Source organism: Schistocerca serialis, chromosome 1 (genome assembly GCF_023864345.2).
Source record: "Schistocerca serialis cubense isolate TAMUIC-IGC-003099 chromosome 1, iqSchSeri2.2, whole genome shotgun sequence".
Lineage (NCBI taxonomy): Eukaryota > Metazoa > Arthropoda > Insecta > Orthoptera > Acrididae > Schistocerca > Schistocerca serialis.
In genome coordinates this window covers 251,963,796-251,977,156 of record NC_064638.1, presented here as the reverse complement: position 1 = coordinate 251,977,156, position 13,361 = coordinate 251,963,796, and the positions used below count along the sequence as shown (strand labels likewise).

General features: G+C 39.8%; 1 protein-coding gene across 1 annotated transcript in view; it reads left to right on the top strand.

Moving 5' to 3' along the window:
- Positions 1–13,361, top strand: part of LOC126463872 (rab5 GDP/GTP exchange factor) — a 62,375-nt gene that overhangs the window by 30,727 nt on the left and 18,287 nt on the right. The window contains exon 6 of the mRNA XM_050096196.1: positions 9,153–9,284. Within this exon, the coding sequence (XP_049952153.1) occupies positions 9,153–9,284 (132 nt within the window). The remainder of the gene's footprint in view (positions 1–9,152; positions 9,285–13,361) is intronic.

The following is a 13,361-nucleotide window of genomic DNA, read 5'->3' as shown; positions in this document are numbered from 1 at the left end:
CTATTAGTCATTATAAACAGCACTGGTACAAAACAGTAGGTATTCACCAACCATATGATTGTTTCACCTACCAATACAGCCCCCACTGATCCAACTCCAGAATTTCATTATAACCTGTAACCCCATCTTAAGTCCGTAGTCCCTTTCCAGAATGTCTCCCTCAAATCCATCTCCCATCCCATCCTAATTACCTTCCACACTTTCTGCACAACCATCTTCTAAATGCTTCCCAAAAATCAATAAACTTAACTGTCCTGGACTAACTATTGTAACTAATAACTGTGCACCTACGAAAAGAAACTTGCTATGTTGACTAACACTTCCAGCCTATTGCACACAGCTGAATGTACATCAAAAACTGAAACCATTTCCTTCTCAACTGTAAACTATCCCTGTTCCATTATAGACTGAGTCCCTGCTCTTCACTGGTGATGCCACCTCAATATACACCAATATATTCCATGCCAATGTCAAACATTACTTGTCCCACTGTCCTATCAATTCGAAATCCACAGTCCCATTCCTTATACACCTGACGAACTATATCCTTATCTTTAACAACTCCTCCTTTGAAAGGAAGATATACAAAGACATCATCAACACGGAAATGGGCACTAGCAAGACATCCTCTTAAGCCAACCTGTTCAGTCAATCTAGAGCAGGCTGTTCCAACCGAGCCCCAGGGAGCCGGAGCGCTCACTGCGACAGCTCAGAGCCCGTGTGGAGGGGGAAAGCGAACTCACTGCCCCCTGGCCGCATGCAGCCGCAACTGATGCGATAATCCGTGTTCAATGACAGCTATGACTAGCCGCGGGAGCCCTGTATCTCTGTTGGAGGATACATTTCTGTTCATTGAGAGGGATGGTCATCCTCAGTGTCTTGTATGTCATAAAGTATTTAATTCTGCGAAGAGGTACAATATACAGCGACATTATACACGTCTTCACACAGCGCACTACGATCAGGTGGAAGGCGTTGCACGCAGAGAACTGGTAGCCAGACTTAAGAACGACATACCAGGAGACGGAAGATTAAAAACGATTTCGTAATATGGAGGGTATCAAAACATGCAACATAGTTCGTGTTCTGTAATGCGTTTATAATTTTCAGGTGAATGATAGCGAAGAAAACACTACTGAATCTGCAATTCGAGCAAGCTACAGGGTTGCTCACATCATTGCGACGAGTGGCAAGCCGTTTTCGGTGGGACCACTCGTAAAATCGTGCATGGTAGCAGTTGCAAAATGTTTGTTTCCAAGGGAGGTGCAGGCAATTGAAGGGGTTTGCCTGTCGAAGCAAACTCGTCGAATCCTGGACATGGCAGCGGATTTAGAGACTCAGCTCAGGAAAAAGGCAGAGAGCTGTGTTGCATTTTCGCTAGCGCTTGACGAAAGCACCGACACGTCGGACTGTGCTCAACTTACAGTCTTTGTGCGTGGTGTCGACATGGAGCTCCAAGTAACTTAAGAACTATTGGATGTGGTACCACTCGATTACACCGCAACAGGACGTGACATTTTTGAAGCTGTTTGTGAATCGGTGGACAATATGAATTTGCCGTGGGATAAGCTCCATTCTGTAGTGACAGATGGTGCACCACAAATGATTGGGCTTCACAAAGGTTTTGCTTCTCGTTTGAAAAATAAACTCAGGGACGAACTCGGGAAAGACTTTGTGACTCTTCATTGTTTTATTCACCAAGAGGCACTGTGTGCTGAAACAGTAGAGCTAGGTGGCGTAATGAAAGATGTCGTGCAGTGTGTGAATTTTAGCGGCGTCACGGAATGAATCATCGCCAGTTCAAAGTATTCCTGAAAGATATGGAAGCGGAGTATGGGGATATACCTTATCACAGTACCGTTCGTTGGCTGAGTCGGGGAAAAGCTCTTGATGTTTTCTTTGCCGTTCGTGAGGAAATATCCCTTTTTCTCTAAATGAAAGGGGAAGAAATGCGTTGTCTGAAAGATATAAAATGGATATTAGACCTGTCGTTCCTAGCTGACTTAGCTATGCATCTGAATAATTTAAATCTGTCATTGCAGGCCATTGACATGCACGACCAGATCAAAGCGTTCATGGAAAAGTTACGTTTATTTGAGAGATAGATGAGTAATGGACATTTAACATTCTTCAATGGTCTTGCTTCTTTAAAACTACCTGAAGGTACTACTTTCGGCGATTACCAAGCAAAGTTAAAGCAGCTCATCACGTCGTTTGAAACATGATTCCCAGACCTCACTAGTTTGGAAATGGAACTTAAAGGTGTTCAGCACTCTGTTTTCAGTTTCCCCCGATGACTTGTCATCGTCACTTCACATGGAGATTATTGATTTGCAAAATTCAACTTTGTTGAAAGAGAGGTACTACAACACATTGGATTTGTCACGATGGTGTCTTTCATTACAGCAAAAAACATTTCCCAAGCTTCACAACAATGCCACTCAGATCATGTGCACGTTTGGATTTACGTATTGTTGTGAGCAGCTTTTCTCAGCAATGAAAAGAGTAAAAAGTAAGGAACGATCATTTATTCAGGATGCAACAATTAAGGCCATCCTCTGCATTAATGCTGCAAACACTTCGACGCCTGATATTTCCGACCTTGTAATGAAAAGAAGATGTCAAGCTACGAAGGCCCAATAAATTTAGTATGCAATTTCTTGTAAAACAGTTGTTTCTTATTTATTTCCTAAACATCGTATTTCCTGGTGTAGCATGTCACCACGTCTTAGCAGCTAAGAGTATGAGGTTGTCGATCTTGTAAGATGCAACTGGCACATCAAAACACTTGCCTTGCCGCCTGCCTCAACCAGCCCTGCCACGTGCCGGCCCACTTGAATGGTCACAGCGAGCGACACGGCTCCCTGGAGCAGGGAGTGCTCCGCGGCTCACCACGGAGCCGACGAGCTGGAACAGCCTGATCTAGAGGAAACCTCCCTAGCCAGCCAAGGTCCAAAACCCATGGTCTGGTTCACTGATGATATGTACACGATCTGGACCCAGGGTCAAGGCACTATCCTCATCCCTCAACAGTCTTAACACCAACTTCCCTTTGGTTCACCAGGTACTCTCAGCACTTGCTTGTTGTTAACCACCACTTGCCAATGATTCCACAAAAGCTTCTGTCCATATGAAACACACCAGTCATCAGTAATACCTCCATTTTGATTGCTGCTATCCCTGTCGCACTAAAAATTCTCCTAGGCAGTCTGGCAAACTGAATGGCACCCCTGCAGCGATGAACAATCCTTTACCCAGTACAATGAACGTCTTCTACGGCCTTCCGAATATATGCGTTGCACATACAAATATCTTGTGCCATGCCCATGCATGCCCCTAATCCTTTGACCAATTCTATAAACCAGCTGCAGAGGAGCGATTCCCTCATCACCCAATTATCACCCTGGACTGGAACAACTGAACTGTATATTTCACCAGGGTTTCCCCTTATTATGGTACTTAGGAATGAGCAACACATTATCCATGATCATTCCCATCCCTTAAAGGCAATATTCTGCTGTTCAACCAATCTATGAAATATCCTTATGCTCCCTTATGTTACATCTACTCCCACACCTTGCCAAATGGATTACCCAAGCACAAAACATTTTCCATGCAACCACCCAGCAGATCCTGTTTCAATCCCATAACGGGCATATTTAAAGACAGGACCACCAATGAAAGCAAAAATCATATCATATATACCAGGTCCATTGTCGCTTTTGCACAGCTTTATATGTACACACAACTAACCAGTTGTCCATCAGAGTGGATGGCCACCACCCAACTGTGGCCAAGAGAGGAGTGGCAAAGTAACTGCTGAACACAACACGCTTGACTTCTATAGCTGCTTTACAATACACACCATCTGGAGCACCACCCTACCCATTCCCAATACCAGCCAGTTTTTCCAAACTATGTAGAAGAGACGAGAATTGTCCCCACAACTTATCCTTTGATCCCTCAATCATCTTGGGCACTGTCCTCACTAGCACCTGTCTCTCAATCAACATCTTCTGCCCCCCCCCCCCCCCCCCCACTAAACTCATTCTACGTTCACTCTCTCCTCTCCACAGTCTTCCTCTTTCTCTGTCCTACCCCTCTCCCACGGACAATCTGCCCCTTCTCCCTCATACCTCAACACCTATACCCTCGTCCACTTCTCCACACCACTGCTCTTCCATTTGGTCCGTGTTTGCCTAGAAAAACAACAATATTGGAATTGTGAGTCCGCCTTGAGGCAAAACATTTAGTTTGTTGTTTACTTATTTATTCCCCAAACTAGTTTTGGCAACGAATGTTCTTAATCATAAACAAAGTGCAAAAGTTTTGTTTTTGTGTGTGTAGAATCAGCTACATGCTGTCCAGCGGACTTGCAGATGACATGATGTACGCTGAGAAAAAACAACAACAGAAAAAAGCACATAAAATATGCAGCAAACAGGGACAATAATTCTTAAAAACATGGCATAACATACAATAAATAAGATTTAAAGAACCCACTGATGATGGTGATACTTGTTGCTGAAACTAGTTTGGGGAATAAATAAGTAAACAAATAACAATGTGTTTTGCATCAAGGTGGACTCTCAATTCCGACATTGTTGTAGTGCCAGTACAATTTGTGTGTGTGTGTGTGTGTGTGTGTGTGTGTGTGTGTGTGTGTGTGTATGTAGCGTGCGCGCGCGTGCACATATGCTCACTAGTTAATTCTGAAGGAGCAAATGGTCTCAAAAAGTTAGCAACAACTTCACTGTTGTTGAAGTGCATATTGGCTATTCAATACTAACTACATGGTGAGTTGTTACCTTCCAAAATTTATAGTTATTTTATTATCCAGTATCATAGCAAGTATCATCCATATTTTTAGATAAAACAAACTGAAAGTAAGTGTCTGACAACTGAGTTTCCTTGTTGAAATAAGCTTATGTTACATTTTAAGAAATATCCTGACCATAAATGAGTGAAGAAACTATTTTCTGTGTCATGTGTAATCCATGAAATGATTAACCTGAGAAAATGCTAGATGGGCTCATATGCCTGTATATCTGACTCTTGTCATTAAAGTAACACTCAACTTTAAAACAACTGCAGAACAAAATTTAAACAATAACAAATATCGTCTTTAAGGTAACCACAAGGGTTCATAATTTTGTGTGTTCCACATGTGTAATTTTACTTCCTATTTTTCACATAAACTTGCACCTTCTTCTTTCCCAGGTGTTGAATTTCCTTTCTGATGAAATTTATAACAACTCTCACAAATCATTTTAACAGCTCCTCAAATATATAGACACTGAAACTGTCATTCCTTATTTTTGGCAAAATGAATATCAAATGCTGGCAAACTCAAATTTGCCAAAACCATTCCAGTTCCCCCTTATTTGACACAACCATTTCTCCCTTGACAAGATTTTATTTTCTACTAGTTGGTTCAGATACAAAGAATAACATGCAAGAACAATTTAGTACGTTGTTCACATGTACTGAAAATAATGTGTATACCTCGAGACATACAAAATTTTTGAGTGTTGTGATGCTCTGCACTAGACTGTGTTGCATAACATTCTGAATTAACAAATTAGAGAGACTGAGCTCACAATACACAGTATCATCTCTAATGTTTGTTTAAACACTTATGCCATTCAACCATTTGTGCTAGTGTAACACAAAACTATGCCGAACAAATATGTTGTTGTTGTTGTTGTTGTTGTGGTCTTCAGTCCTGAGACTGGTTTGATGCAGCTCTCCATGCTACTCTATCCTGTGCAAGCTTCTTCATCTCCCAGTACCTACTGCAACCTACATCCTTCTGAATATGTTTAGTGTATTCATTTCTTGGTCTCCCTCTACGATTTTTACCCTCCACACTGCCCTCCAATACTAAATTGGTGGCCCCTCGATGTCTCAGAACATGTCCTACCAACCGATCCCTTCTTCTAGTCAAGTTGTGCCACAAGCTCCTCTTCTCCCCAATTCTATTCAATACCTCCTCATTAGTTATGTGATCAACCCATCTAATCTTCAGCATTCTTCTGTAGCACCACATTTCGAAAGCTTCTATTCTCTTCTTGTCTACGCTATTTATCGTCCACGTTTCACTTCCATACATGGCTACATTCCATACAAATACTTTCAGATACGACTTCCTGACACTTAAATCTCTACTCGATGTTAACAAATTTCTCTTCTTAAGAAACGCTTTCCTTACCATTGTCAGTCTACATTTTATATCCTCTCTACTTCGACCATCATCAGTTATTTTGCTCCCCAAATAGCAAAACTCCTTTACTACTTTGTGTCCCATTCCCTAATCTAATTCTCTCAGCATCACCCAACTTAATTCGACTACATTCCATTATCCTCGTTTTGCTTTTGTTGATGTTCATCTTATACCCTCCTTTCAAGACACTGTCCATTCCGTTCAACTGCTCTTCCAAGTCCTTTGCTGTCTCTGACAGAATTACAATGTCATCGGCGTACCTCAAAGTTTTTATTTCTTCTCCATGGATTTTAATACCTACTCCAAACTTTTCTTTTGTTTCCTTTATTGCTTGCTCAATATACAGATTGAATAACATTGGGGATAGGCTACAACCCTGTCTCACTCCCTTGCCAACCACTGCTTCCCTTTCATGTAAATAGCCTTTCGCTCCCTGTATTTTACCCCTGCCACCTTCAGAATTTGAAAGAGAGTATTCCAATCAACATTGTCAAAAGCTTTCTCTGTCTACAAATGCTAGAAACGTAGGTTTGCCTGTCCTTAATCTTTCTTCTAAGTCGTAGGGTCAATATTGCCTCACGTGTTCCAACATTTCTACGGAATCCAAACTGATCTTCCCCGAGGTCGGCTTCTATCAGTTTTTCCATTCGTCTGTAAAGAATTCGCGTTAGTATTTTGCAGCTGTGATTTATTAAACTGATAGTTCGGTAATTCTCACATCTGTCAACACCTGCTTTCTTTGGGATTGGGATTATTATATTCTTCTTGAAGTCTGAGGTATTTTTCCTGTCTCATACATCTTGCTCACCAGATGGTAGAGTTTTGTCAGGACTGGCTCTCCCAAGGTTGTCAGTAGTTCTAATGGAATGTTGTCTACTCTGGGGGCCTTGTTTCGACTCAGGTCTTTCAGTGCTCTGTCAAACTCTTCACGCAATACCATATCTCCCATTTCATCTTCATCTACATCCTCTTCCATTTCCATAATATTGTTCCCAAGTATGTCGCCCGTGTATAGGCCCTCTATATACTCCTTCCACCTTTCTGCTTTCCCTTCTTTGCTTAGAACTGGGTTTCCATCAGAGCTCTTGATATTCATGCAAGTGGTTCTCCTTTCTCCAAAGGTCTCTTTAATTTTCCTGTAGGCAGTATCTATCTTACCTCTAGTGAGACAAGCCTCTACATCCTTAGCCGAACAAATAAAAAGAGTGCATATAAGCAGTGTAGCCGTCCCTCTTAAAATTAATCTAATTATAAAGATCTATAACTTTATTTTACTTTTAACTAGTTCATTACTACAGTGCGTATCTTTAAAGTTATTTGGCAGCACGGTGAAGATTTTAATATTGGTGGATTGTACACATTTCTATGCTGAACTTTAAGTCTTTATACATCACACTGCAGATCAGCCTTCCTTCTTGTGGTGTAAGGTCAGGAGTGTCCCAGCTAAATGCGATAGGCCAGTTCTTGTTCTCTGTGCCTGTAAACAATTTGACAATCTGTGATTAGTTACTCACGACGTGGAAATGAATGGGACAGCGTCCTTTTTAAGTGACTGTAGGAGGATACAGAATGACTTCATCAAAATTTCTATTTAGTGTGACTAATGGCAGCTTGCACTAAATGTGGACAAAAGTTAATTAATGCAGATGAGAAGGAAAAAAACAATCCTATTCTGTTCGAATACAGTTTTGGTGGTATGCTCTTTAACAGAGTCACGTTGATTACATATCTAGGCATAATTTTGCAAGGTGACATCAAATGGAATAAGCACATAAAGTCATTTATAAGGGAGGTAGATGGTCAAACTTTAGTTAATTGGGAGAATTCTGTAATACTGTAGCTCATCTATAAAGGATACCATAGACAGATCACTTACGTGACCCATTCTTGAGTACTGCTCAAGTGTTTGAGATCCCCACCAGGTCAGATTGAAGGATGACATAATGCAATTCGGAGGTGTTCTGCTATATTTGTTATTGATAGGTTCAATCCACAAGTGAGTACTATGGAAAAGATATGTGAACTCGGAATGGGAATCCCTGGAGGAAGGAACACATTCTTTTCATAAAACACCTTTGAGAAAGTTTGGAGAAGCAGCATTTGTGATTGACTCTGACATACAACTCACCTATGTACCACAAAGACAAGATAAATCAGGGCTTGTATGGAAGTATGTAGACAGTCATTGTTCCCTCACTCCATTTGTGAGTGGAACAGAAAAGGGAATGACTAACAATTGTACAGGGTACCCTCCGCCGTTCACCATATGGTGGCTTGCGGAGTATGTATGTACATGTAAGTCATGGTAAATTTTGTAAGCCTGGTAATGTACAGGACTGTCAACAATGTACTCCTTATCAGATAAATATGCTGAAAAGTGGTGGTCAGCATGCCTAGGCACTGTGCAAATAATTCAGACAACATTTTCTTGAAGACAGATTTTCATTGACAGTGGTATATTGCCCCGAAGATAACACCGTAAAACATGAAGTGGCAGAAGACCCCTTGATATTTAGAGAGGTCCAAAGAAAATTGGTATGGTAAAAATAATTTGGGTCTTTCTAATGAGTTGAAAGCAGACCAACCTTTTGTGTACTTAGTATAACTGGGTAGGTGACATACTTAATGTTCAAAGGAATGGTTTAATCATTTCAGTTAATGCAGCTGCATTTTCTCTTTGTGACTTTTTTGGTTCGGTTGAGTAAAGAAAATGTAGTACTTACAATTAAATCAGTATGTCTGTGTTTAGAATTTATAACTTACAAATGTGAAGCAAACTGAAACATATGTGCAGTAAATGTGTAAACGTAGATTGTTGTAATAGGTTGTACTTCTTAATTCCATTAACTTGAATGGTTGTTTCAGTAAATCTTTGTAAGTACCTTTTAATTCATGCAGATTTCTCATGGCTGATTTTTTTCTGTTGCAGTGTGGTGCTTTGTTTTTTATTGAAAATTTAACAGCTGAATCCCTTAACATGCCTGTTGAAGAATTTGATCAATATATGTCTGGAGAATTAGCACCTCCAAGTACTTGGGAGTCAGCACTCCTGATGTGTGAGGTATGTACATAAAGTTAGGGTGTCACAGGTGTAACCAATAGGCTGATCTGCAGTTCATTATGTTTTCATGAGTAATTTTCTTACATGTAATGCATCATTAACACACTTTTTTGAGAATGGGTATTGTGAGCATAAATCATGTATAAGCTTGAATAAGCAAGAACATATTTTCCCACTACAGTAGAGTACATATTGAATTCATTGCTTTGAGGGTAGGTTAAAAATCTTCTCTAGCAAGAGGATCAATAATCATGGATGGGTAAAGAAAGTGCCTTAATTAATTAGCTTGTTTGCACTCAGAAGTAAGCTAACATCACATACATACATGCTGACAGAATGTTAATCCATTTATTTTAACACTTCTTCAAACCAAATTGCATTCTGTGAACATTTTCTGTCTTATTGGCGTCAGTGCCTTAGTATACCTCTTTAAGATGGTAACTGTGACTGAAATAATACAGTCAAGTGAAATGTTGGTGTAGTTTGTATCACTGCCACAGGGATTGAAACCTGTAACCTCTCTAATTATTTACATTGACAATGTTTACAGAGGTGCAGTGTGTGTCTCTCATGTTGTTAAAACAAGAAGTGTTATACATTGAGTTGTGTGAGATGAAGACTTAACCTAGATCTCTGTAGTACATGGGGAGTGTTATCAAAACACACCTCACCTTTTGCAAACATCTTTCGTCAATCTTTCTAAAATATGTACAGGCTCTCCCAAGATCACTTGAGCTGCTCTGCAAGCAAAAGAATGACATAACTTGAAATTAATTCCTGGTTGGAACTTTCCTTTATGTAATCTTGATCATATTGAGCACAGCTGACACAGATGTTAATCATTAATAAAAACCACCTCAGCTGCAGTTTACACATTTATTGTGTTACAACTGGCATTGTTAATTGAACACTTCATGTTGATGAATTTTGTTGAAGTCATGACATAAATCGTCTGGTTGTTGTAGGTAATGGAAAACCAAATCCAAAAACACTGAACAAACATTCTACTGACCATCTGGCAGAAGTATGGTGAGCATGCATGGCATGCTACATACATTGATTGGCAGAAGGTTTATGATCAGTGTTTTTGGATTTGGTCTTTAATGTTACCTATGACAATCAGACCATTTATGTCACGACTTTGGAAAAACTCGGCAACTTGAAGATGTTAAACAGACGAAATTGGTCATAACACAATAAATGTGTAATAATACAGCTGCAATGGGGTAAGATAGATACTGCCTACAGGAAAATGAAAGATACCTTTGGAGAAAGGAGAACCACTTGCATGAATATCAAGAGCTTTGATGGAAACCCAGTTCTAAGCAAAGAAGGGAAAGCAGAAAGGTGGAGGGAGTATATAGAGTGTCTATAAAAGAGCGATGTACTTGAGGACAATATTATGGAAATGGAAGAGGATGTAGATGAAGATGAAATGGGAGATATGATACTGAGTGAAGAGTTTGACAGAGCACTGAAAGACCTGAGTCGAAACAAGGCCCCCGGAGTAGACAACATTCCATTAGAACTTCTGACAGCCTTGGGAGACCCAGTCCTGACAAAACTCTACCATCTGGTGAGCAAGAAGTATGAGACAGGCGAAATGCCCTCAGACTTCAAGAAGAATATAATAATTCCAACCCCGAAGAGAGCAGGTGTTGACAGATGTGAAAATTACCGAACTATCAGTTTAATAAGTCACAGCTGCAAAATACTAACGTGAATTCATTACAGACGAATGGAAAAACTGATAGAAGCCGACCTTGGGGAAGATCAGTTTGGATTCCGTAGAAATGTTGGAACACGTGAGGCAGTAGTGACCCTACGACTTATCTTAGAAGAAAGATTAAGGAAAGGCAAACCTACGCTTCTAGCATTTGTAGACTTAGAGAAAGCTTTTGACAATGTTGATTGGAATACTCTCTTTCAAATTCTGAAGGTGGCAGGGGTAAAATACAGGGAGCGAAAGGCTATTTACATGAAAGGGAAGCAGTGGTTGGCAAGGGAGTGAGACAGGGTTGTAGCCTATCCCCAATGTTATTCAATCTGTATATTGAGCAAGCAATAAAGGAAACAAAAGAAAAGTTTGGAGTAGGTATTAAAATCCATGGAGAAGAATTAAAAACTTTGAGGTTCGCCGATGACATTGTAATTCTGTCAGAGACAGCAAAGGGTTTGGAAGAGCAGTTGAACGGAATGGACAGTGTCTTGAAAGGAGGGTATAAGATGAACATCAACAAAAGCAAAACGAGGATAATGGAATGTAGTCGAATTAAGTTGGGTGATGCTGAGAGAATTAGATTAGGAAATGGGACACAAAGTAGTAAAGGAGTTTTGCTATTTGGGGAGCAAAATAACTGATGATGGTCGAAGTAGAGAGGATATAAAATGTAGACTGACAATGGTAAGGAAAGCGTTTCTTAAGAAGAGAAATTTGTTAACATCGAGTAGAGATTTAAGTGTCAGGAAGTCGTATCTGAAAGTATTTGTATGGAATGTAGCCATGTATGGAAGTGAAACGTGGACGATAAATAGCGTAGACAAGAAGAGAATAGAAGCTTTCGAAATGTGGTGCTACAGAAGAATGCTGAAGATTAGATGGGTAGATCACATGACTAATGAGGAGGTATTGAATAGAATTGGGGAGAAGAGGAGCTTGTGGCACAACTTGACTAGAAGAAGGGATTGGTTGGTAGGACATGTTCTGAGACATCGAGGGATCACCAATATAGTATTGGAGGGCAGTGTGGAGGGTAAAAATCGTAGAGGGAGACCAAGAGATGAATACACTAAGCAGATTCTGAAGGATGTAGGCTGCAGTAGGTACTGGGAGATGAAGATGGCACAGGATAGAGTAGTATGGAGAGCTGCATCAAACCAGTCTCAGGACTGAAGATCACAACAACAACAACAACATGATTCTTATTAATCATTAACTTCCTTTATGTAGCAGGGAGAAGTGTCAAAGTGATGGTTATGTTCTGTTCAGCATCAGCTTAAAAACAAATTCTAAACTAATGTTAACATAGGTATTAATATTTGATCAGAAGGGAATAACTCTGACTGAGTAATATGCCATGTTGGCAGCAGCATGTCTTGGGTACAGCTTATAAATAAAAATTTAAAGAAAGTAAATTTTATGTGATGCCAAGAGCTACTAGTAAAGGAAACCTTTAACTACTACCAATTTTAATTGAAATGATCATCAGGCAACTCTTACTGTGGCATTAACCCATTAGTGCTGGAATTAATTTTTTCGTGATTTTTTTTTTAATAAGATGTGTTATTATGCCTGTAAAAGGCATAAATTACACAACAGAGTTATTTCGAGGAAAGTCATTACCGCCATTAGTGAGATATTTGATGTTGCCATATGGCAATGCTAGGGGCTTTCACTGCCTAAATTTATATGGATTACAACTTCAACTAAAATGAGTAGGTTATTGAAATTTCTTATTACATATACAAGTTTTGTGCAAATTTATTATTCAGTCTTCGTCATACAATTGATGTTTTATAACACAGTACAATTAACAATCAAAAATCAAACCTTGAACTCAGCATTATTTTACATGAAATGGAATAAAACAGTCAATACACAATCCCACAATACACTTTGAACACATTGGTCTCACAATAGATTTACAGTCCTTGTGTGCACACCTTTTCTTCTTCTTTCCTTCTGTGTTCTGGACGAGGTGGTCAGTCTTATCAAACCTAATTGAATCTGATATGCGACTGTCAGAACATGCCCTTGATGCAGATGGTCTCCCAGCTCCTTTTGGTAAAGCTTGGTGTCTTTGCAAGTACACTGTTGCCACTTCTCTCTTGAAATCAAACTGAGAAATAGTTGGTTTCTTGCTTTATTATACAAAATCCATCTGTTTTGTGTGGAGACATCTAAACATCCATGTAAAGAGACACCAGTACCAATTCTTGCTTCTTATTGCACTGCGATAGCATGCTAGATTCTGATCCATCTGATCAGTACCTCCCATATATGTATTATATTTGGTTACCAGTTTTGGTGTGGGAATCATTATATTTTGCTTTTTTAGTTGCAAGAATCTCTCGACT